Genomic DNA, 27,531 nt, shown 5'->3' with positions numbered 1-27,531 from the left:
ACCACACCACGTTTTAGGTGCCATTGAAAATAATGGCACCTGATTTCCCATCGGAATCTATGGGGCGTGATTTCCCATCAAAGTCTATGGGGTGCGATTTCCCATCAAAGTCTATGGGGCGCGATTTCCCATCAAAGTCTATGGGACGCGATTTCCCATCAAAGTCTATGGGACACGATTTCCCATCAAAGTCTATTGGGAACGATTTCCCATCAAATTCTATTGGGAACGATTTCCCATCAAAGTCTATTGGGAACGATTTCCCATCAAAGTCTATGGGGCAAGATTTCTCATCAAAGTCTATTGGGCACGATTTCCCATCAAACTCTATGGGGCATGATTTCCCATCAAAATCTTTGGGGCACAATTTCCCATTTAAGTCTACGAGAGGCAGTGTGTGTGAACACAAGCGCCAGGACGCAATTTTTTTTTTTTTTTTTTAACATCCATGATCATTATGTATTGTAATAATGGAATAGTAGAATAATAGCAACACAATAACTACAAAACCGTAAAAGGCAATACAGAACAACAACAGTATCTAAGCACATGTAACAGGAGATACATTTCAAGCCAGTGCAATCATTTAAATGCAGAAAGGACAGGGTTCACATAAAGGGAGGAAGGGGGAGAAAAACTCCCAGAAAAGGTATAAAGTACACTGTCAAGGTCAATGCAACCAATTTAAAGAAAACAGAAACAAGATAACCTGTTTATAGTGCCATCCACAGTTGCGAAACCTTATCATATTTTCCAGGACAACCCCTATTAATATAGGTCAATTTGTACATACGTAACATTGCATTAATGGAAGTATCCCATGAGGCCACCAGGGGGGAAGAGGTCCAGTTACGCAGTCTCTCTTTTTTTGCACAGTACAATATGTAAGAGAGGAGCAATTTAGTATAGCGAGGCCTTTGCTCAAAGTCCTGTATACCCAATAATGCAAGCTCAGGGGAAAGCGAAACGGACAGCTGTAGACAGGCATTGATACAGGTGAACAAGAGTAAGAATTGCCCCTCTCGGACAGGTCCAGACCATATGGAAATAAGTGCCTTTACATGTATGACAGCGGGGACAGGCAGCAGATCTCCGTGGGTAGAACCTGTGCAGTCTCTGAGGCGTACAGTACACTATGTGCAAAAAGTTTGTCTGTATCAGTTTATCTCTTGGGCAGCATATTGGCTAAGTGGTTAGCACTTCTGCCTGGCAGTACTAGGGTCGCCAGTTCGAATTCCAACCACGGCACCACCTGCCTGGAGTTTGCATGTTCTCCCTGTGCTTGCATGGGTTTCCTCTGGGTACTCTGGTTTCCTCCTACACTCCAAAGACATGCTGTAGGTGAACTGGCCCTAGTATGTGTAAGTATGAATGTGAGTTAGGGACCTTAGATTGTACACCCCTTGAGGGTTAGGGACTGATGTGATTGTACAATATATATGTAAAGCGCTGTGTAAATTGACAGTGCTATATAAGTACCTGAAATAAATTATAAATAAATCTCTTGAGGAGATAGCAAACCTGGAGCTATCATCAAAATACTCCTCCCAGGACTCCCTATCCAAAGTGGGTCCTTATCCATTTGGGAGAATCCACACTGAGGAGAGCCAAATAGAGGGAAGAAAGGGGTTTAGAAAGGACTCCTGCACAAGAAGATCCACTACTGGATCAGTCTCCACTCTAGAGGAAGAAGGAAACTGTGCTCGCGCTGCGTGGGCCAATTGACAGTATCTAAAGCACATCCAACTAGGCAATATGTGCTTGGTAGAATGTTCCCTAAGAGATAGCAAAGTACCCATAGGCATAATGTCTCTAAGAGCAGGACGCAATTTGTAGTTACCATGGCAACCTGGCGCCTGGGATTTCTCGAGCCCTTAACAGGTTGACAACTTTACATACGGTTAAATCCAAAGTTTAGGGTTTTACCTATCAAAAATGCATGGCAAAATGGGGCTAGTTTTTGAAAGAAAAAAAAACCAAAAATCCCAACACATATATACAGTTTCAGCAAGAATAAATGAAAAAATGTATCATGTTTTACAGACAGAAAAGCTTTCCTTACTTAGCACACAGTGAACATGCTAGCCATCTCTGCAAATACTTTCATTCTGAGGTTCCAGTATAACATGTCCATTGACACATACTTCACACCTTGGATTTAAACATTACTTGCGGTGCACAGTTCTAGCCAACACTGCTAAAACCGGATACAGAGGAAAAAAACATCAGTGCTACACTCATAAGGAACTTGGGGGAAAAAAAAAAAAGATATACAACACAGACAGTTGCCGTCATGTATGAAGTGCTTTATGATCTGGGCTTTTACTAGAGGAGGTACTACAGGAACACTGTCATAATTGTGTTGCGTAAAACAAGCCTGCGATTTGCCCGTTCAGGCCAAAGCAACAGGCTGATTTAATCCCATTACCCCTTGTAGCATATCATTTCCTTTCCTACGTTTCCATGCCACCCAGTTTAATCAAAAGTAAAAAATCTGCTCTCCAACCTGCGAGCAGGCAGGTTTTTTTTTTTCGTTTTTTAATTGCAGAACATATATGCAATAAAATACTCCTACCTCCCTGCTCACAGCATTCTCCAACATGTGGAAAATGAGCTGTGCATGCTCAGCTTACATCGCCATCACGGTCCCTGTGTGCTGGGATGACCGACTCCTGCACATGCACAAGAGTGACATGTTGCCACGTTAGCCAATGAAGATGACCAAAGACTGGCAAGCAGAAGAAGATGCCTGGGAGTGTCAGGGACCATTGAAGAAAAGGTAAGTTCAGCTCTGCTTTAAGAACTGTTATCTGAAGAAAACACCTGCGGCCTAATGGATGACGAGGGGGCTCAGTTATAACCTTCATGCACTTGCCATAAGCCAGGTGGATAGCGCACTTGGTCAAAGCTATGTACCTGCTAATCATGTCACAGGTGTGGACTTATAGGCAGTTGGTGTCTGATGGTGGGGCCTAGCCAACACAAAATGGAAATGGGGCAGCTTCTCTACAGTAATCCTTATCAATCTCATTCAAAAGCAAAGTTGATACCTAGTGTATGACACCATTGCATCTTAATCTGTCTCTGATGGGTGTAAAAGTATGGAGGAACATGTGACTCACTCTATGCAAGCCCAGTGCTGTCAAACCCTGTCCTTTTATCGAATATGGCAAAACATTATTATACAGTATTTAAATAGCGCCAATAGTTCGCTCAGCGCTGTACATTACAATGGGAGACAATACATGAGACAGTACAATAACAATACAATGTGATACATGGGGGGTAATACATCTACAGTGTCAGCCCTAGAATAGCAAGGATAATAGCCAAAGAGCAGGAGCTAAGAGATAGCGCAAATGCCTGTTCATAACAGTTCCTAAGTAAAATGTATAAAAAGTACGGAAGGTTGAATATGTTACCAATACAGTACAAAGCTATGCAGTTAAAGTGCTTTTGCTGAGAAGTATACATTATAAGACTGAAACTCCAACAATTAAATTTAAAATCAATATATGAAGTAAGAAAAATATAGATGGCAGATGACAGCATCAGATTGCATGTTATTTTCTAAGCCAAACCTTTTGCACACAGCAGATAATCACTAGAGTTCTGACAGAGGCATGACTTGTGTTCATATTAGTCCCATCTACTACAATAACTATTCCTGGCTAGCGCATAAGAATGCAAATATTTATTTCATTTTTTTTAAACACTGTCAGAATCAACACCCATCCAGGCTATGGTATGGAATAGCCCTTTGTGTATCAAACACATACAAACTTGTACTCTTCATGAACAAACAAGCTGGAGTTCATTTATACCTGAATGCATGCATTAACATGTACTGACATGTCTTTTTGCTATGATGCATGTCTGAAAGACTTCATTTGACCTGAATAGAAAACTACTGATCAATGCACTTAAAATGCACCATTACAAGACCACATCAATGTGAACAGACATTATTGAAAATCATACATTTTCCTACTATAAAACATAGAAAAATGCAGAACAACAGTCTGTGGTGTAAATAAACCCTAAACCAGGGGTGTTCAAACTATAGCCCTCCAGGTGTTGAGGAACTGCAAGTCCAATGAAGCCTTGCAAGACTCTGACATCCATAGGCAAGACACCCATAGGCAGAGGCATGATGGGACTTGTAGTACTTCAACAGCTGGAGGGCCATCGTTTGGACACCCCTGCCCTAAACAAAAGACACTCATTACAGGATATATGCCTCAACGCCAGAACCAACAGATGTAAACCAATTCAAAACATATGTTTCCTAAAAATACTTAGTACTGCAAAAGAAGATGGTGTGAGCTTGTGGAGCCCTTTTGTTTATAACTAAAGTACACTGGTGTAAGATACTGAAGACACCCAGTGGGATTTGCAAATCTTTGGGGATTTCCTTAGGCCTCTCAATCATTCTGCCTGCACTCTGATTCCTTGTGTTTCTCCAGTTATCCTGAACAAAACAATGCTTTTCAAATACTAAAAACATATTCCATGTTTTTTTCCTTATGTGGATATGTAACATCAGAAAGACTTCTAGAAATCACTGCTATACATTTATGCTTATGTTTATGCCTACGAAATGTCATCTTATGTGAACTGAGGGTTAAACGTCTATAAAAATAAATATGTTCAAGCAATTTACCAAGACTTCCACAAACTGAAAATAATAGTGGGCTTCTGGTTACAACATGTTATTGAAAAGTAAATTGACTAGGGGTTTCCAAGAAGAAAAAAAAAAAGAAATAAATTCACTTTCGCTGAAGCCCATAATTTACTCAGCTGCCACGCCAAACAGCTCATCTAGCCCACAGATTGTGCAACCTCCAATAAGAGCTGGTTGGATGGGTACAATGTATCTTGCTGTTTCCCTATTTTAATACAGAACCCCCTAGGCTACATTCAACCACAGAAGTGCAGACCTCATTCCTCAGAGATGTACTTTTGCCTGTACCCATACTCCCAGGTTAATGTATTTCACAGACTTCAATATACCATGCATGAGGAAAACAGATTTAAAAAAACCTAAATATATGCTATCCACAAGATTTTGTAGGCCACTTCACTGATTTAGCGTATCATTTCAAGTAAATAGCAGGCAATATTCTTTAAAATAACAGAAACACCTAGCAAAAAAAAATCTCATTGCCACAAAGCGTGCTTGCAAACATGCCAACGTATCTGACAACAACTTTTCTTTTGTACTCAAAAAGGAAACATAACCACAAGAAGAAAGAAAGAAAATAACAAGTTACACTTGCACAACAGACACTGACTTATTTACACAGTGTGTAAAATGACTAGGCTGGAATTTGAAATAATGGCTTAACACATGTTTACCCTCTTCTGCAACCCAGATGTGCTCTGACCTGGTGATAAGTGGAAGGGCAGCTCAGGAAGGGCATGAGGTCAGCATGGATCTTATCTGGTCAAGGTGATACCTTTTTCATGGCCACAAAGTATTCTACTTAAAAAGCATTTTAAAACCTCTCCCAATCTACAGTAAAAAGGTTTATTCACACTGCTTTTAAAGTGCATCTAAAGTCAAAAAACATTAGTAGTATTGTAGCTTATCAGTTTTGTCAGTTCTTAAGATGTGGTAACTGTATTAGTTTCCTTTTTTTTCTTCTTGTATTTGCATTTGGTGATCATGTCAGGAATACTTCCTATCCTAGGGTGACAATGTTCTCTCACTGTAGTGTGTCTATGGAGGAGCAGCGTTGTTACCATAGGTTACTTGCTCTTGCTGTGAACTACAGAATACCTCTCCTTCACAACACATGGCTGAAGCATTTTGTAGTCTATAGAGGTGACTAAGGTAGAGAGGATAACACCAAAATGAGATTCCAGTGCAGCAAGTGAAAACTGGCAGTTAGAAGCCAACTTGATCCTCGTTCACATCATACGTGCAGAAAAACTGATGGAAACTGATGCGCAGATTTCACTTGCAGAGACACCAATTTACATTAGTTTTCATGCGCGCTTCAATTAGATTTTTATACGTTGCCGATTTCTGCACAGAAAAAATCTGCACATGATACGAGAGTTGTGGAGTGAACAGGTCACAGAGAGCAATTGATTTTGTTGTGCCCTTGCCGAAAACATGCAAAAAAAAAAAAACAGGTATCTACACCATGGTGTGAACAAGCCCTTAAAGTGATAATAAATCTTACATTTGTTTTTATTAAAATAACCAACATGTTATTCTAACCTGTTCTGTACAGTCCTGATCCTCCTCTTCTCGTGTCCCTTGCCGGCACTATCAGCTCCTCCTCTTCTCCGTGTGCCACCATAGGAAACTGCTTCCTATGGTGGCACACATGGGGGCTCGTTCCTGAGCTCTGCTGTCTGTGTCTTTTGTCCCCACAATTTGATTGAAAGGAATGGGAACCAATGGCTCCCACTGCTATCAATCTGCCCAGTGAGGAGGGACAGTGCTGCTGCTCTCGTGCACAATGCTGAATTGTGTGTGTGTGTGAGGGAATGCTGGGGAGGGATCCTCCAACACAAGGCTTTTTTACCTTAATGCATGAATGCATTAAGGTAAAAAACCTTAAGGCTTTAAAACCACTTTAATTTCTGGCAGGATTACTAGGTATTATTTTGTACTTTAACAGGCAAAACAAAAAGCGCACATGCATTGCAGAAAGTTAATACTTTTTTTCCCCAAGATCCACACTTTAACACCAATATCATAAAAACGGAATCTTGTCATTTTTAACCAACAGCATGTACTGAATACATGCTGTCAAATTTCCTTCCATTAATCTATTCCCAACTACCCTAAAGCCAAAGCTTTGTTCTTACAGTGTTTCTAAACTCAGGACCTCACATTCACTATATCTGCTCTCCCACAGTACATAGAACATGGAAATGCTATTATTTTAGTAAATATAAACTGCTAAATAGCTTTTCTCATCAGCAGTATATAGCGGTCTTGTGGCTTCTATCAGTGTCCAGCTGAGCACTGGTTAAAACTTGTAGGAGATTTAATTCTCCTCTGACTGTCCTATGATGCTGCATGACCTCTGACCCTCTGTCTGGACAGTGCTGATTGGCCCTGTGCTGATCACATGCACCCTTCTAATGAAAAAAAAAACTCTAGCAATACACACTAAACTGAGCATGCGCATAGTGACTCCTAGAGCTCTGTATGATCAGCAGATGGATTGGAGACAACAGAAGGGGAGGATCAGAGAAGAGAGGACCATACCGCCTTTTTCCACAATGTGGAGAGGTCACGGTGTGCCAGGCTCGCTCTCCCTCCTTACAGCTTGCCCCACCTCTCCCCCCTCTTATCCTGTCTTGGCCCTTTGAAGCTGGGCTGTCCAGGATGAGAGGTGTGACTCCTGTCACCCTCTGTCCCTATCTCTCCCCCTCTGGAGCAGCCGGAGGGGGAGAGATAGTCCCCTGAGGTGAGGTTCACAACCCTCTGGCCATTCGGCCAGAGAAGGGGCGGACCCCCCACAGGGATGTTCCAGGCCGCGGCAGTCAACCTGACGCCGCACAGCCCCGGAGAAGGCAGCGCAGGCACGGAGTTTCCCGCGCCTGCACTTGCCAACTGACAAAGGTCGCGCTCCCGAGAGCGTGGCCCGTGTCAAGGTGGCGTGCCTCATGGCGAGGCACGCCACCCACGGTTGCCAGGACAACCGCAGACGCTCTACACCGGCCCTAAGGAGGCCGGTGGGGAGCGTTCCGGGTCGTTCTATCCGCTGTGCAGCTGCGGGGAGGTCTACGCCGCTCTGCAAATACTCAGATTAGGAGGACTATTACCACTGGCACTCTGCAGTTAATACTGAACTCGGGAGGATTATTACCGCTGGTGCTCTGCATTTATTAATCAGATTGGGAGGATCATTACTGCTGACACTCTGCACAATAAATAAGGCTGGGAGGATTATTACCCACGGAGTACGCTGCTAATACCCGGGACTCAGGGAAAGTACCAGCTGTTATACTGCCCGGACTGCGGGCCCAAGAGTACTGTGTGCTGTTGCTGGAGAATCAGGACTGGTACCTGCTGTTAGAACCCTCTGCTGTGTGCTGAGGAGGGTCGCCCTCCTGGCTGTCGTCTGCTGTGAACCCGGACATCCCTGCCGGAGCCGTGAGTGTCTGCACCCCTGCTTTATTCCCCTCTGGACTGTTCCTGAACTCTTTTCCTCTTCTTCTCCCTACTTGGATTACAAATTGGTAGACTCTCACCCCACCCCCTTGGGGCCGGATTACAATTATTTTGAGCCCTCTCCTTGCTATTCCACTAAACTGGGTACTGCCATGCTACCTGTAGACCCCAATTGAGTGACTGTCATTTCTTTAATAAAGCTTTGTGTGCTTATCATCTGCTCTGTTTGTTCTGTCCTGCCTATCTCCAGTCACAGGAGGATTAACCCCTTAGGTTCCGGAGTGAGTATAAAAAACATGTATTACTGCATATACAGACTGATTTTACCGATGTGGGTTTAGTAACACTAAGTTTTGGATAGAGTAAGGAATAGTTATAACCCTTGTCAATTTTCTTTTTTTCTTTTGCCATTTGCCATTGGGGAGGTTGACATTCCAGCTCAAGACATAAGTGAGAGCAGAGATCTCAAAGTTAGGAAAATACCCTCTTATGCCAGTTACACTACCCCAAAGCACATCTAGAATGCAGCTGAATTACAGCACACCGCAATTCACCATTACACACTTGTGATCTGCACCAAGACCTGTTTTTAGCACACTGAGGTGTGTTACAGACCACTCATTTAAAAAAAAAAAAAAATGCAACAGACAAAAATACTGCAGATATATCTTATGTAGGGAAAACCGTGACTGTAAAGTAAAATAACATGCTACACTTACCTGCTCTCTGCAATGGTTTTGACCATGAAAGGTTTTACCCTAATCCAGAGAATGCATTAAAGCGGAGCTCCACCCAAAAGGGGAAGTTCCGCTTTAAGGACTGCTCCCCCACTCCCCATTAAGGATTGTAACCCTTGACAGGTCCCAGAAGACTACAGGACCATTCAGGAAGTGCAGCGCTACTCGTGCATGCACAGTGGGTACCAGCTGTGAAGCCGCAAGCTGTCACAGCCAGGTGCCCACACTGAAGATGCCGGCCTCCTGTAATACAGGACGGCGGGTGAAACGGGCTGATGGGGACACACCACGGGACCAAGGGACAGGTAAGTGGCTGTTTTATTTTTTGACAGGGTGAGTGGAACTCCGCTTTAAGGTTAAAAAAAAACCTTAAGCCTTTACAACCACTGTAATGTTTGCTTTTTTAAATTTATTTTTATTTATTTTTTAACAGTAGTTAAAATGAGTTGGAATAGAGGACAAGTCGCACATTTTAGGCAGACTGCCTGAGCGGTATGACACAGCAAGGGTTAATTGACTGTTCAGAGCTATCTCTGCCTGGTCATCTGAAATCTCCTCAGGTATATTCCCAGCAGGACCTTTATCACACAGTAAGCAACACAAGCAAACAATCTGGGCAGAGTCTAGCCTTTGTTTAGGACCAGCCTCTTCCTGTGTTATTCAAGCTTTTGTGTGAGAGCTCTCACAGAAGCAGAAGCAACCACAAGCAACAAGCAATACACAAGAAGCTCTGGATTTTCTTTCTGCTTCAAACTTTGCCTTGTGTGCTATACCTACTCAAGTTTTCTACAGGAAACTTTGCTGGACAGCAGCAGCTGAAGAGTCCTCCTCTGAAGTTTGTATATTCAACAGAAACAGGCAAGACTGAAAATATACCTCGCTTTCTCAGCAATTGATCCTGTGCTGCTCTGATCACAGTATGTTTAACCTACCACCACCCGGAATAAAAGGTGCAGAGCTGTTAAGGTAATAGATATTTCTGGAACGGAGGATTCTAAGGAAGTCACAAGCACAAACTGTGGAGATGTTAAGGAGTGCAAATCTGCAAGTGGAACGTACAGTGCATTGTGGAAACGAACAAACGGGAAAATCTACCAAGTGATACCCAGTGCTGGTTTGCGACAATTCCTGCTGGACCTCACAGCCCTGGATGATTGCAAGGGGAAGCTCCAAGCTGGCCGCACGTGTGCACAGGTAAAAGATTGGTGACCAGTAAATACAACAAAGGGCTGGTATATTTGCCTGGCGTGTCTGGACTATCATTGAAAATGGTAAACAACAGTACAACGCACTGCCCAGTGGATGACGAATTTAAGTACATCCTGTATGGATGTATATTTAGCATGGTGTTTGTGCTTGGCCTGATTGCAAACTGTGTTGCTTTGTACATCTTCATCTGCACCTTAAAAGTGAGGAATGAAACAACAACATACATGATAAATCTAGCTATTTCTGACCTCCTCTTTGTGTTTACACTGCCTTTTCGGATTTTCTACTTTGCGGCAAGGAACTGGCCTTTTGGAGACATACTGTGCAAGATATCAGTGACTCTGTTTTACACAAATATGTATGGAAGTATCTTGTTCCTTACTTGCATCAGTGTGGACCGTTTTTTAGCAATCGTACATCCATTTCGGTCAAAGACCATCAGGACAAAAATGAAGGCAAAAGTTACGTGTGGGCTTGTTTGGCTCATTGTGATCACAGGCAGTGTCCCTGCAAGTTTCTTCCGATCAACAAACACAAAGAATAACAGCTCTTCAGAGACATGCTTTGAAAACTTCTCTGAGGATACCTGGAAAACCTATCTATCAAAGATTGTCATTTTCATTGAAATAGTAGGTTTCTTTATCCCCCTCATACTTAATGTCTTCTGTTCAACAATGGTTTTAAAAACTCTGAAGAAGCCAGTGACATTAAGCAGGAGCAAGCTCAACAAAAGGAAGGTGCTGTTGATGATCGTTGTTCACTTGGTAATCTTTTGCTTCTGTTTCATACCCTATAACATAAATCTGGTGCTTTACTCACTTATGAGAACTCAGGCTTTTAGCAACTGCTCAGTGCAGTCAGCAGTCAGGACCATGTACCCCATTACACTCTGCATAGCAGTATCAAACTGCTGCTTTGACCCCATTGTTTACTATTTTACATCTGAGACTATTCAAAATTCTATCAAAAAGAGGAACCGTCCTATGAGGAAGGATTCACGTTTCTCTGAAACCATTGGATCAGACAATTTTATTCAGCATAACTTACAGTCTCTAAAAGCAAAAATATTTGAGAATGAGTCTACCATATGATAAATGGCAGCTTGCTATAGTAAGTGGCTTTAGGCACTAACAAGCTAAATACTGTTTATACTAAAACTGTTTTACTGTACCATCACATGGCATATCTGTTTGGGGAAACAATGAGAAACCCTAAATGAATGTTAGGAAGTCTTTGGAACTTTTGCACAAGGTGGACGTATAGAGGTTACAGGGGTCTAGTGTTTTGTAATGCATGTCACTTTAAATGATAACATCTGTTGGGGGATGGACAAATCAGGATACACATGTTGCAAAATGGTGGGCTCTTTCTGGTTTAAAACAGGAAAAGCTAACTAAAACGTCAGCATAAAAAAAATGTCAGTCCATGTCCTCATACTTCACTGGAGATCTGGATCATCCTAATATACATTAACAATTTAAATTTTTAAGAGTATTTTTCTAAAACAAATCCACTGCCTGTCACTCTGAAATAGAGATTGTTCCTTAATAAAATGGGTGCAGCCTTGGCTTCTGATCTCCAAACTGCAGCTAAAGTCCGCCATAGTCTTGTGTTTAAAACATGTGAGAAATAGTTGAGTTGCTTTCACCTCAACAAGCATGAGGATAAAAAAAAAAAAAAAAGAAAAAAGAATTTTGCATCCACTTAGTTGTTAGGAGGTTTCAGTATTTGCATGAATGGCTGCTGCTCACATATAGTATAAATATTTAAATTTGTTGTTGCTGAACGATTTACAAAGCAGCCAAGCTCTATCTGCATATTTGGGAGTAAAAAAGTTGTACTAACAATATCCTTCTTATAGAAGGCAAATTAATTTAGTATATTACTGAATACTAGAACTGCATTTTACATGCCAAATGCTCTTTACAAACACTGTATATGTAAATTTAAATCTATTCTCTACTCTATAGTGACTGAATTGTGAATATATTTAAAGTTGGCACTTTAGACACAATGAAATGGTCAACTGCTGTTTTGTTCTATTAAAATATTGTCTTCAGAAGTAAAGGCTTTACAGTTGGTAATTCCTAAAATTGTTGCTCACTATTTAAAAATATGTGCATTGCGTACTATGGCGCACAGTTTGAACAATTTAGCTGGACCTATAAGGCTGGCCATATACTCTTCAAATTCGACTATCATAGTCATCATCCATAAATAATGAAATAACACAAAGTACCAGTCACAGTGTTGGCAACAAAAATTTTCAGCATGCTGGCAAATTTCTGAGGATATTTATTATACGGTTTCCTTTTCTATGCGAAATGGAAATGTTATTGTCAAGCATGCATTCATTGTTTCAGGTGTTGCATGCATCTATTGCTCAGATTATGACAAGGGCAGTCACAATTAACTCTTATGAAGTTGGCAGAGATTTACTAAAACTAAAGCACTCAGAATCTGGTGCAGTATGGTAGCCAATCAGCTTCTCACTTCAGCTTGTTCAATTAAACTTTGACAATAAAACCTGAAAGCTGATTGGTTACTATGCACAACTGCACCAGGTTTTGCACTCTCCAGTTTTAGTAAATCTCCCCATCAGTCAAGTGATACGGTAAAGAGGGCACTGCTCAAAAGAGCTCTCATTCTAGAAATGGCAAGAAGCAAGGTGTGGCAGCATGGAAGAAAAACAAGTGGTGACTTGAATTTGTAATAGTCACCTAATTTGTGTGCAGTTTAATGAAAACTTCAGATGTGCCAAAGTAAAAGGAGCTAGATTTGCCATACGAGAGACCATTTACACCAGCTCAGTCCACTGCACTCCATACATGCATATTAAATCAAAGCCAGCACTCCTTCATGCTTGTATTATATATTAAAAAAAAACACACACACACACACTAATAATAAAACAATTATAATGTATATATTATTTAACTGAAAAGGTTACAGTTACTAGCTGTTCAATTTATGACTGTCATTCTAGTTCAATTGAGACATTTTTCAGGCCCAGCCCTTCAGTGTCCTAAATTCCTTTTTTTTTTCATTATCTTTAGCAATCAACGTAAATATCTTTCAATATCTACAAATGATGTCTTTGTGCATTTTGCTGACAGGTCAGCATGAATGTTTAACTGGATGCTGTTAGGAAAGACAGGAATTGTGTAAAACAGGGGCCTGTGATGAATCACTTTGTGAAGGAGTTTACAGCGGAAAGGTTTTACTCACTGGGAACGTCTGCTCTGTTAAGACATGCCAAAGATGCATGATCACTAAGTTCAAGCAACTCCTTTTCCTTAGGGCAAATGGAGGAAAAAGGTGATGAGCACATGCAGATCACTGTTCAAGTGGTTTATTCAGCTGAATTCTCTTCTCATACCATCCACCCACGTGCGTTCACTAATCAATTCAAGCCCTGGTCCTGCAGAAGTTATTGCTCTTAGAACAAAAGCCTTCCTGCTGCAGGGTGTTTGCCCCGCCAAGCAGCTTGTGTCAAGCTCCTGTAATTTGCTTCATCTATATGGGGCAGCACAGAAAACTACTTTAAAATGTAATTGAAGTAATATACAAACATTTTCTACATATTAGAACTTAGATTTGTTGTAGATGAGTATTACTCTTTCTACATTTATTTAAGAAACGCTTACAAATATAATTCTAAACTTTTCTGGTGTGCTACCGTATTGAATAAATAGAAGCCTTGTCCACAGGTTTGTCTCCATTTACTGTAGCTTCTACACATTTCGTGTTGTGCTGAAGTGTTGAATCAAAGATTTCATAAAAGTGACAAAATTTATTTTTTTTACTACGGATTACACAGGAATGCCAGTAAGAATTGAGAAAGTAACAGGAATTTTTGCATGGCTTGTCTTGCAACAGTGTAAACGTGCCTTACATGTGGCAGATTTACTGTAATGAACAATTACAGAGTTTATGTTTTGGCAGTGTAATGTCCCTTCAGCTGACCTGGTGCACAATTGTTTGCATTCAGCAAAGCTCATTTCAAACCTGAAAGAAGGTCTCAAGGCCCCTCTATGGCCACTCATTCACCAAATCTATAGGGGGCAACACGGCAGAAAGTCCTTCATTCAAGCTGCTTGTACTAATAATTTTTTCTACCCTGTATATCGTTACTCCACAGCCTATTCAATCAATGTGGGTTAACAGGACACATGAATTCGACCCCCCTGTGTTCTGGTGACTTCATTTCTCTAGTTCCTCTGGCTCTTTGTACCATCATTCAACAGAACTGGCAGTGTAGAGCAAAACATCTGTGTGTACACAGCATAACAGACAAGCAGATGAAGACAAAATGGGTCTAATGTACTAAAATGGCTCATCCTTTGCAAGTGAAACTACATGAAATGGTTCTCGTTAATCAGAAGGTCCTGAAATATGAATTGTACAAAGCACATAAAAGTCACGTTTTTGCTAAAAAAAAAAATCTACTACACTTTGCAGGTACACTTCTCTGAAGCATTACAAAAACAAAACATGTGAAGTAGGTCATGTCTACTTTTACTTTGTATGTTGTTTTCATGCTTCAAGTGCGCTTTCCTGAAGCATTGCAGAAAACAAACCAAACAGAACATCATGAAATCTAATATGTAAAAATACTATAACACTTTTTTTTGTGTGACAAGAAATGTGAATAGCTGTTAAGATGACTATATATAATACCAATTTTATGGCAATTTTAGAAGTGTTGCATAAAAGCTCTAATTGGGCTACACCATCCTGACAAGGTTTTTACATAGTCTCATACTTTCAGGCAACCAATCAATTGAATTAGGATTAAAGGATAAGTTCACCTTTTGGATACAAATAATAAATGCACATTTTTTTTGCAGGTAAAAAAATGTGCATTTATTATTTTTGTCCAAAGGAGCCTGGAAAGCATTGCCCCAGCGATCAGTAGATTGCTGATACCATGCAGGTCTCCTGCAGACCTGTCAGAATATCTGCTAGTCGTATTACAGTTAACAAGATATTCTGACAGGAAGCTTGAATGAACTACCAGGGCACTCCACAGTGCTGTGGTAGTTCGTTGAAAACTACAAGCAGACAGACAATAAGGCTACCGGGACTTGTAGGCACTCATTCACAGAACTCTGTGAATGAGTGATGTGGCCGTGTGGGTGGAGCCCCGCACGGCCATGCTGTTTTTAAAGTGGAAAGATAGTACGGGGAGACTTCTCCCTGTACTATCTGTCAAGGGGGCGGGGGCTGAAGTACAGTTTTAAACCTGAACTCCAGGCAGGTATGAAAGACACACATTAATAAGTTCTGTATTCATTTAAAGTGATTGTAAAAGCTGATTTTTTTAAAATAACAAACATGTCACACTTACCTGCTCTGAGCAGAGGTATTACATGGAGCAGCACCAATCATCCTCTTCTCCTGCCAAGTGCCACCACAGCAAGCAGATTGCTATGGGGGCACCTGAGCAGGCTCGCCCCTGAGCCTCTGCTCTGTGTGTCCATTCACATACAGACACGGCTCTGCCCTATCCCCCACTCTCTCCTCAATGGCTCACTGGCTGTGATTGACAGTAGTGTAGGAGTATCACAAACTATTTTTTATTGCTCTCTGGCGACAACTGTTGCCAAGAAAGAGAATAAGGGGAAATTCTAAATTTTGGAGTTCTCCCTAGAACAAGGGGTGAAGGGAAAATCTTTGACTAGGAACACCTGTTCAGCTGTCTAAGAGAGGAATTTCCCTAACTTTGGGAGATTACCTCTAAGTTTTTATTGTAGGAAATTAAGGAATATTTTCCCAATGGTATAAAAACCACAAAAATAAAAAAAAGCCAGAGGTTTTAACCCTTCACCACTTTATCCTTAATGTGAAAAAATGGCTATGTATACAGTTTAAAACAACATTTAGGACCCATTCTCATCTGTCATCTCACACTTTAAAGGATAAGTTCATCCTTGGGAACATGTTACATGTTCTACCTGTTTTTAGGAAGACCTCTGGCTGCAAACTTTGCAGTCTCTGTACATAGGCATTCAGAGCCTACTTTTCACTAAGACTGCAGAAAAGAAAAAGGATGAGTGTGGGATTCCTCTGACCTCTACACAGACCTGTTTAAGGCAGCAGCATACCATGGCTACCAGTGGCTTTCCCAATGAAGATATCAAGAGCAGCTTTTGCTTTTGCAAAGGGCAAAAAAGCCAGATGTTCCATTGACATATCACTGGTGTTTCAAGCACACAGCCAGAGTAACCTCTGCATTTCTAAGGACTATAAATCCAATGCAAAACACAGATTTTGATGCTTGCACAAGCCCTCAAAACTGAAGCACAAATCTCCAGACATTTGCTGCAATTGCTTAATGCACGAAGAGCTTGCTCTAGAAATAGAGAGGCCCCCCTTAAGGAAGTGTCTAATCTGACACGAACAGATTAAGGTTGATGCCAAAATTAGATGGTGAGCCACTACAGTCAATTCAAACTGGGATCTGAGAAGGGAGTTTAGCTGTCCATTAGTAAAATATCGAAAGGTGAGTGGACCTCTAACCTGTGTGGTGGCGTGCCTGTTAATGTGGATAACAGGTGAATCTATAGTGGAAAGAAACCACCCATTTATGAGCGCTCTATCAAAGGGAATGAACTCTGACACATGACACGTATTGGCGCAGAATGGATCTTCCCTTGGGGTCCAAGACTCAGAAACAGAAGGTACTCCCCAGTGTATCCAACAAGTGTATATGGGGACATCTGACAAATCTCACTTCAAGGCCTCCTGTCAAGAAGAAGCAATCTCCAAAGCACATGCAAAGAAAAAGTGGAGAGAAGCGTCACTGAGTGTAGACTGTAAAACATTTATTAAAAAGGCAGCATAAATTGCACTCACATAAGAAGATAAATTACAGGCACATCTGAAATAATTGTGAATCTGGGACTAGTATATTCCTCTATATTAGGTGGAATTCTCTCCTTTTCTTAAGTCCGGGGTTGGCTGAAGGACGTCAAACGACCATAACAGGAGCTGAGGAAGTGATGGAGCGCAGATGGACTGCAGAGTTTAGTGTCTGCATTACTGTAAGTGATGTAACGGCGTTTCGGAGCATGCGCACCTCGACGAGGGCATGCTCCTTAGTCAAGAACGTTGAATGTGCAGACTAATATCTAACTTTATAACTGACTATAAAACTCAGACGGTAGGTAGTGATAAGTTGTATCCAGTACCACCCTCAAGCTATACCAACCAGAAAACTACACTGAATAATATCCCCTCCCCCCCCCCAAAAAAAAACATAAAACAACATTATCATTTAATACAGTCATCACAACCAAGGCAAAGTCCCCGCAGAAACATCAGCCTGGGAGTCAATCACTCCCAAAGTTCCTCCGGGGCATATAGAAAATACCATCCCCCAACATATAGAACCCATGATTTTTTTTTTAGTGCAGAGCCCCTCATCAGCCATCTCCCAAAAAAAGAAAGCATGAAAGAGGCTGTAGGGGAGGACACAGCAGAATCAACACACACAAAAGGACAAACCTCTACAGACCATAAAAATCTTCAATTTATCCTCAGACCAACTGTCTGAGGCAGAGCTTACCCTCCTCGGACGAGGCCTCAATTTCGCCCCCTCAAAATAATCCTGATCTGTTTATTCTGTTCAAAGACCTGAATAGCTATATTAGAAAACTTACCCTTAAAAGATTCTTTCATATACAAACCTTGAAGAAAAATACACCCACTCCCTCACAATTGGAAAACACTCCCAAAAAGCCTGTTTATGACCCTTTACATTGAGTCAGATGAAGACATCATCACCACACTCAAAATCAAATGAAGTCCCTATGAAGGCCTTATGGCCTTCACCCAACATCTTGCTACGCCCCACCTATTGTACACTCTACCCTCAAAATTCATATCCCCACCATGCTAAGGGCCCATACTTCGAAAACTTCTATCAAATGGTGTATTCAAATTTAATCAAACTGTGTCAACATATTCCAACCAAGTCTGACACACTGGCACACCTCAATTCCAAATAAATTAAAGCACTAAAAAATCTAATGGAGAATAAGGACATCATTATTAAAACAGGTGGGATTGTCATCCAAGAACAAATAAACTATATCAGAGAGGCAATAAGACTCCTATCTGATACCAACACGTGTAAAAAGTTACCGACTGATCCGTTACCCAAATTTAAATTAGAAGCCGACCAATTAGTTACACGAGCTATGGTGTTTTGGATAAAACTGAAGCTGCTTTTGCCTGCAAAACTTTCCACCAGACCCCATATTTTTATCACATAGCTAAAATTTAAGACCAAAAAATCCACCAGGCCACCCAATCATTGCGGCTATGGACAGCATAAGGCAGATTTTGTATGTATGTATATATATACACACATATATATATACACACACACACACAGTCATATATCAGGGACAGTACTCATCTGCTGGAGTTACTAAAACCTTATAAGTGGACGGCTATGTCTGGGTATCTCTGGACGTAAATTCCCTCTACAAGTCCATCCCCCATTTCTTTCAGCCCTAAATCCTTTTTTATCCACCGAACCTTTGATCAATCAAAGGCAGACCAATTTTATTCTTGAAGCTACGGAATTTTGTTTATCACACACTTATTTCAGTTTTAACAATTACTTTTACCTGCAAATTCAGGGCACCGCGATGTGCACAACTTTTGTGCCCTCCTACGCCAATCTCTCCATGGGCTTGTGGGAGCTCCGCTATATCTGGAACAGCAACCCATTCGCACAACACTTAGTATTTTTCGGGAGATATATAGATGATATCATTGTCATCTGGAGTGGACCCCCTAATAGCATACCAGAATTCACTAATCATTGTAATAACAACCGTTTTGGTCTATCATTCACCCATGTGTTTGACGCAGAAAAGCTGTCTTTTTTAGATCTTGAACTATTTAATGATGATACAGAAATCTATGATAGAAATTACAATAAGCCCACAGCAGGTAACTCATTATTACACTACAGTAGCTGTCATTATCCCAAGTGGACTAATGGACTAATAACATCCCAAAAGGGCAGTTCTGTCGCTTGATACAAATCTGTACCGAGACCACAGACTTTATAAAACAAAGTTCCATCCTCCAAAATAAATTATCTGAAAAAGGCTACCCAAAATACATCACCCAGGAAGCCTACAAATACTATTTAAAAAATAAATCCACAAAAACAGAATGAGTCCCTTTTGACCAGTCCACAAGCTTCATCATGAGATTTCATAGACAGTATAAAAAGATGAAAAGCATTTTTTTCTAAACATTGGAAAATACTGTTAAGAGATACCATATCTGTCCTCATTACTTCCAAAACAACCCTGGGTAACCTACAGACATGCTCCCAACCACAAAAACAAAATTACTCCACAACACACAATTGCCTCATACTCCTAGTGAGGATGTACCAGTGTAAAAAACATTGTGTAAGACATGCCGTTTCATTCGACAGGGTAAGTAAGAATTCAGTACCAAAGACAAGACCTATAAATTGGAGGTATTTCAGATTTTGTTATATACTGTATTTCATGTCCCTGCAACCTGCTAAATATAGGCCGTATAATCCACCTTCTAAGGAATCGTTTTGGTGAGCACCTCCATTTGGTGGAAGAAGGCAAAGACACACATAGTATCCCTCGGCACTTTGCAGAATACCACAAAAATCCACAGAAGGGCTAGAGGTCTGGATTATTGAACAGATTCCCAAATGTCTCCTAGAAGCAGAGCGTTTTCACAAACTTTGTGAACAGAAGACATATTTGATTTATACCCTAGACACCTTGTCCCCTGGAGGACTTAATGAAGAGACAGAAATATCTGTCTTATGAATACATAATTTGGTAAGATCTCACTAACGCATGTCATTTCTATTTTTTACAGTCAGTTTGGTGGATACTTTTTCTGGGGTGGTGGGTGGTCCCTCAATGAGTAAGTATATCACTATATGTATAATTTTTTGCATAATTTATGTCACAGCCATCTCCTACTCTACAGCATTATCCAGCGTATGTACCTTTAGATTAGAACCTTTAGCATTAATGGGCTTAAATTCTTAATTTAGCCACATCTAATCCAGTATATGGAACCTCCTATATATTTTTACCTTTCTTTGTTCCCATAGTTCTCTTTTATCAATAATTTCCTTCTATCTGGGCTTGTCCTTTATGAGCCCCGGGTTTTCCCACTCCTCCATCTATGCCATTGCCCTTTAAATTGTTTCCAAAAGCCCTCTTTAATAATTTATTTCATGTTTTTAGATATATTTTTATGTATATCTTTTCATTATATTATAATTCAATGTGAATTATGACTTGCGATTGTTTATGTAATTTTTAACTTGTGCATTAGGGGGCATTTGCTAAAAGCTATCAGCCCTCTGTATTGGTCCTGTATACTGTCAAAGTATTAGTAGCCGGTGGGTGAGATTTCCGCCCACATATTAGTCTGCATATCCAATGTTCTTGCCAGCTTGACAAAGAAGTGTGCCCCTGTTGAGGTGCGCATGCTCCGAAACGCTGTTGCATCAATTCTGGTGGCGCGAAGACGTCGAGCACTGCAGTCCATCACTGCCTCAGCTCCTGTTCCAGTCCTTTGACATCCTTTAACCGGCCCCGGATTTAGGAATGGAGAGGATTCCACCTAATATATAGGAATATACCAGTCACGGATTCACAATTATTTCGGATGCCTGTCATTTATTGTCCTACGTGAGTGCAATTTATGTTGCCTTTTTAATAAATGTTTTACAGTCTACACTCAGTGGTGCCTCTTTCCACTTTTTCTTTGAATCAATTCTGACACGCGGTCTGTCCTCATGAGGAAAGACTCAAACAAAGTGTGTAGCATGATGGTCTTGGTAGCTGAAGAGTTCTAGATTATCCGAATCCTGGGACGGCAGGCCGATCCGCCCAATTCAGGATAGTACATATTGCATCAATCAGGTTTATAAATTTGAGTCATTAGAAAATGTCTCAGAAGTATCATCTTCTTCCAATATTGGAGCTCAAACTCCGAATCAGAGGACTGTTGGGGTTTTGACTCTTAGAAACAGATAGGGACTGGGCTCTTAGGCTTGGCTTCAGTTTGTAGCTCAGAAGGAATAGAGGTAAACTATGCAGGAGATGGTGTCAAGGGATGCTTGGAGCCTCTGCATTCACATTGTTCCAGTAAATGGGTACAAACACACAGCGTGAACATGGAGGTTTCCCTCAATGGGGCTGCAAGAGACTCAGATGGAGAGGACCAAACAATAGGGGTCCTAGGTTCCAGACTGTAGGCATTGGTTCCTTCTGGGGATACTGAATAAATGCCCCCAGAATCACTAGGGGAGTATGGACTGAAGTCACCCGTGGCAGTGGGACTGACCTCTGTGTCTTTGGCCCAACTGCAATGGTACTGCAACTAGGCCAAATGTAAGGCATAGCCTCAATACTCACAAACATTGGCAAGCAAGTGCTGATGAGGGTTTCAGGCACCCAGATGTGACAAGGTCAATATAGGTGGGCAGCGAAATATTGACTTGAGTTTCACACGGTGCTCTAGGAACAAGAGCAGTGGTGTGATGATGCTTCCTCTGTGCTTAATGGCAGGAAAGAGCATGAAGCACTCCACACAAGGGATGATGTCAGTATTCACTCTTATGCTTAACCCTTACTGTGGTGGTAGGAAATAATAATAAATAATAAAAAAAAAGCATCCAATGGTCCAAAAGTCTGGTAGTGCTTGATGCTCCAGCCTAACCGACCCTACTCACAAAGCCTTCAGAGACAATACCACATATTGGGCTGGTTGTGCCACAGCTCTGAAACAGAAAAGCAATCCGCAGCAAACACACACAGTATACAAAAGACTACCATCAGTTATGATAGTTGTGATTAGAAGGCCAGAAAATTACAAGCAATGCTTAAAGGCTAAATTTGACCATACATTGAAATTTTCAGTTGATCTGAACGACTTTCACCCAACCATGAATGGCATGAATAATTGCAAGTAGCCATAAAACACCAACCAATCTACATCCCATGAGTATAATACACCACCAGAATTTGGTTGATTGTGAAGTCAACAATGGGCCATAAACTGACAGATTTAATATATCCCACTGAAATATTGAATTCAGAACACAGAACAGAAAAAAAACACTATGAAATTGTAACACGTATTGGCCAGCTTTTAAGGTCTAGTGTACAAATCTTGGGCAATCAGTTCTTAGTGTTCTCATAGTAGAAGAAATGCAGATAATGGTCCGAAAAAGAGAACTTGCAATCAGGCAGTAAGGATAATTTTGAAGGGTAAAATATAAAATTACAGTGGTATATTGAAAAGCATCTGAAAGCCTAGCCCCTTAAGCCTGTTGTGAGTGATTACTGCATCAGTGCATCGAAATATTTGTTGTGCAATTCTGTCATTTTATACAATTGAAAAGAAAAAAAAAAATCCCTTAAAACATCTATGATGACTTCTGCAGCAAAGGAGAGGTGTGAAATTTAAGGTGATCATACATTGATTTAAATTTAGTCGGTCCAGAAGGGGACAAATGTTGATCAGTGTTCTGCTTCTCCTGCTCAACAGAAGTTGATTCTTTAACCAGTTGCCGACCACAGATAGCCGAATGACGGCTAAACTACGGCCGGCCAGTTCTGAGTGGACGTCATATGACGTCCCCCCAGAACGCGCTCTCCTGCGCGCCCCAGGGGGCGCGCACCCAGCGATCTCCGTGATCGCTGTGTCCTACGGACACAGCTGATCACGAGATGTGGTAAAAGGCTGATCATACCGGCCTTTTACCACGTGATCAGCGGTGTCCAATGACACGCTGATCACAGGGAAATGCAAGTGCCGGTTCTCGGCTGCACTTTCCTCACGCTGTCAGATCGTGAGGAAAGTACTGCCGAGAACCGGCAGTTGTCAGAGCGAGGACTGGCACCGATCATCAGGGCCACTGATGATCAGTGCCCTGATGATCGGTGCCCAGCAGTGCCACCCACAAGTTCCGCCCACCTGTGCCCAGCAGTGCGCCCACTAGCTCCGCCCACCTGTGCCCAGCAGTGCACCCACCTGTGCCCAGCAGTGCACCCACCTGTGCCACTCTGCAGTGTCACACACCTGTGCCCAGAAGTGCCACCCACCTGTGCCCACCAGTGGCACCCACCTGTGCCACCCACCTGTGCCCACCCACCAGTGCTGCCCACCAGTGCCACCCACCAGTGCAGCCCAGCAGTGCAGCCCAGCAGTGCTGCCAGTCAGTGCCACCAGTCAGTGCCCAGCGGTTGTGCCAGTCAGTGCCGCCGGTCAGTGCCCAGCAGTGATGCCAGTCAGTGCCATCTATCAGTACCCATCATCAGTGTCACCTATCAGTGCTGCATATTAGTGCCGCCTATCTGTGACACCTCATTAGTGCTGCCTATCAGTGCCGCCTATCCGTGCCACCTCATTAGTACTGCCTATCAGTGCCCTTTAGTGCTGCCTATCAGTGCCCATCAGTGCCGCCTATCAGTGCCCATCAGTGCTGCCTCATCAACGCACATCAGTGAAGGAGAAAAAATACCTGTTTGAAAAATTTTATAATAGAAACAAAGAAACTTTTTTTTTTCAAATTTTTTGCAATTTTTTAATTTATAGCGCAAAAAGTAAAGCGCCCAGTGGCGATTAAATACCACCAAAAGAAAGCTCTATTTGTGAGAAAAAAATGATCAAAATTTCATATGGGTACAATGTTGCATGACCGCGCAATTGTCAATCAAAGCGCGGCAGCGCTGAAAGCTGAAAATTGGCCTGGTAAGGAAGGGGGTATAAGTGCCTGGTAGGCAAGTGGTTAATTAACTTTTGTTAAAAACGCGTTGGAAAATTTTCCATCTATCAGCAGCTTCAGCCACTGATCAATGTATTCTGACAATGGTGGGTGTCACAGTCAGAATACAATGTCCTGGGTTTAGAGCTTCAATGTCAAATAAGATCTAAATGCTAAAGATTTAAACTGAATGACATATAAGCACTGTGTATCATATACTATTGACATATTGCTGTCCAGAAAATACCGTTTTTGCCTTTTTGTCATTTATTAACATCTGAGACTGCTGAGGCAGCCTCTCCCTATCTACATGCACTCTCTCTAGCAGCATCATTGACAGGCTTTGTACAGGGGTAGACCATACCAAAACAATATGTGTGTTAACATAGCCCCCTGTAGTTTTCACCTGGGGGTTTATATGAAAGAATTAGCCAAATAAAGTTACTGGTGACCTACGCTATGGTAACTAACCCTAATTCGTGACATTATACGTGAACTGAAATGATTACAAACCTAAATAGGAGTATATAAATTAAATAATAAACCACAAACAATTAAAAGTCAAAATGACAAATGGCTGTCACTGTTATGCAGGTTCTAGAAACTCCAATGATGAAATCCATATATACAGCGCTGCCCTCCCAAACATCAGTGGATGTTTAGTATCATATGAAAAGATGACAACATGGGAACTCAACTTGGAGACAGTTGTCAACATTTAAGTAGTGACTAAACAAGGAAATTCATGGCAGGATTATTTTAAAGAAGGCGGTAGATGTAATAGGATTAAAAAAACAAAACAAAAAAAAACAATCAACATTAATATTTTAAAGATTGTAGAAGATATGCAGTTTAAGGAAAAATTAGGAAAAACTAAAACATGTACGTTTTGTATAGAATTCCTCGTGAAAAATAGTGTGCTTCCTGGCATGCTAGTGTGCCTTGGAAACTCTATACCTGCATCCTCATTGCTTTATATCTACAATATGAGAGATTACAACACAGCTGCCTCTGGCAGTGTTACTACTGTGATGGTCACTGTTGCTCTTGCTGCAGGTTTTGACAAGCAATAGCCCTGCTATTACTAAGATGGCTGTCTGCATAAAGTGCAGGTCAAAGCATGGTAAGTCAGTAACGTGGAAAGATCAGCTACAGGGAGATTACTGGCAATACTGATGACTAGTCCTTTTTAAGGCATAGCTTGCACAATTCAGCTATTTTTTAAGATACAAACATCAAGTGAGATGTGTCCTGTAGACCTAGCAACTAACTACAATACAGCAGAGCAGAACCTTTGAAAGTGTATGCTAATCTCTACCCAACAGCAAACAATACTTAGTCAGAAACCTTATGGCTTTACTCATGTACAATTCATGGGGAAAATAATCAGTACATATTTTAACTAAATAATAGAAAAGAGGTGAGTGCTAGGCAATAATGGGAAGCAGCTAGCACAGAAGACAGGTAACAATCCCCAAAATTGAATATGTAAACAAGTGCAGTGCTATAGTACTAAAATAAAACAAAGTGCATCACATAAAAAATGTATCAATATATGCTAAAGCGGAACCGTAAAGTGCATCGTTTAAGAGTGCAGAAAAAGATCCGCAAATCATATAGTATAACACCACTAATTAATGCGTTAAAAACTGAATAGGTAATATGGAACAGCAAAGTGCATGATATAAAAGTGCAAAAAACAATCAAACTAATATATTTCAATAATAAAATTATAAAGTGTCTCATACATGCATAGATAATATCCGTGATATCATATGCAATATAAATAAATATAAAATATATATATATTAGGTAAATAGTAAAATATTATATATTAGGTAGATAGCAAAATATTATAGATAATCAAAATTAGTATTGTCCGTCATAATGTGTAATCCACATAAGAATCCGTTGAAATAATAAATTGCAGCGAACTAAAGTGCTGGATGTGAACGTGATGACAAGAATCCGCCACCTCTAATAGATGTACACTCACCAGAATGTGACTGGTAACAGGCATTTCAAGCAACACATCCTGAGGTAGAGGGCAGCCAAGAGGTTAGAATGGACTGTCATCTAGGGCTTTAGAATGGACTGTCATCAAGGGAGCCTTTGTCCTGAGGAAAACAACTCACCACATGTACATGTGTGTTCTGGGGAGAAAGAGGAAAGGAGAGTCTCTAGTGGTTTGGAGGAGGAAGAGAGATAAAGTTAGTGGAACTTGGATGGAATGATATATACACACACTGAGAAAGTATTTTTAGAATGACCACATTCATGGATCTCAGTATTATGAGCTGCACAGATGTAAAGAAGCTACAAAGTATTATTGAGATGGCAGCACATCTTGGCTACTCTGCTGTTGCTATCAATCATGTAGCTGCATTTGAAAAGAAGAAAATATGGTGAGCTGTTTTCCTCAGGACAAAGGCTCCCTTGATGACAGTCCATTCTAACCTCTTGGCTGCCCCCTACCTCAAGATGTGTTGCTTGAAATGCCTGTTACCAGTCACATTCTGGTGAGTGTACATCTATTAGAGGTGGCGGATTCCCCTACATGATTGTCATCACGTTCACATCCAGCACTTTAGTTCGCTGCACTTTATTATTTCAACGGACACTTATGTGGATTACACCTTATAATGGACAATACTAATTTTGATTATCCATAATATTTTGCTATCTACCTAATACATAATATTTTGCGATTTACCTAATATATATATATATATATATATATATATATTTTATATCTATTTATATTGCATATGATATCACGGATATTATCTATGCATGTATGAGGCACTTTATAATTATATTATTGAAATATATTCGTTTGATTGCTTTTTGCACTTTTATATGATGCACTTTTCTGTTCCATATTACCTATCCAGTTTTTAACGCATTAATTAGTTGTGTTATACTATATGATTTGCGATCTTTTTCTGCACTCTTAAACGATGCACTGTACGGTTCCGCTTTAGCATATATTGATACTTTTTTATGTGATGCACTTTATTGTTTTATTTTAGTACTATAGCGCTGTACTTCTGTACTTGTTTACATATACATATTTTAACTAACTATCAGATGATTGGTACTCCAAGTCTGCTTTAGAAAGTATTCTAAACCACAAAGTCAACTTCAAATGTGCCAAACAGCAAGACTTAATATACAAAGATTAGTGAGCATCAGTCTATTAATAAGCCAGTGTTCTGTTTTTCAGCTACACTTTGCAAGCAGTGAGCCATAATAAGCCTGTTAGTACTTGTGCAGGAAAACACAAGGAGAACCACACCTTTAGCCAGCTTTAGCTTGGGTGATGTAGTCAGAAAAAATACAAAACTAAGCCAACAGATATACCTAATGGAATATTGTATGCCACTCTGATCCTAATTTTGTATGGATTTCTCACTGGGTGGGTCAGTGTGTCAGACTGTGCTCAAGAGAAATCCTATCATTAAGTACATTAGAAACAAGCAGCTGTGGGAAAACACAGGAGTATAAATGAAGACTGCAAATGTGACTACAAGGACATACTGAATCCTTTGAGAAACAAAAAAAAAAAGCAAAGACCTGTACATAAGTAGTCACTGAAGATGACGTCTATGTTAAATAATAAATGTGTGATGCGCAACTCC

The 27,531-nt window shown here is 40.8% G+C and overlaps 2 protein-coding genes across 2 annotated transcripts in view; one reads left to right on the top strand and one right to left on the bottom strand.

Annotated features, from left to right (window-relative positions):
• RB1 (RB transcriptional corepressor 1) overlaps positions 1 to 27,531 on the bottom strand; it is a 279,061-nt gene that overhangs the window by 98,660 nt on the left and 152,870 nt on the right. The gene's annotated exons all lie outside the window — the stretch shown is intronic.
• Positions 9,545 to 13,795, top strand: LPAR6 (lysophosphatidic acid receptor 6). The gene has a single exon (XM_089679103.1). The coding sequence runs from the start codon at positions 10,146 to 10,148 to the stop codon at positions 11,175 to 11,177; it is 1,032 nt and encodes a 343-aa protein (XP_089535229.1). The 5' UTR covers positions 9,545 to 10,145; the 3' UTR covers positions 11,178 to 13,795.

This window comes from Staurois parvus, unplaced genomic scaffold (genome assembly GCF_062004578.1).
Source record: "Staurois parvus isolate SC_StPar_1 unplaced genomic scaffold, SC_StPar_1.0 ptg000017l, whole genome shotgun sequence".
Taxonomy (NCBI): domain Eukaryota; kingdom Metazoa; phylum Chordata; class Amphibia; order Anura; family Ranidae; genus Staurois; species Staurois parvus.
The sequence above is the reverse complement of the archived record's forward strand: the minus strand, read 5'-3'. Positions and strand labels throughout refer to the sequence as shown.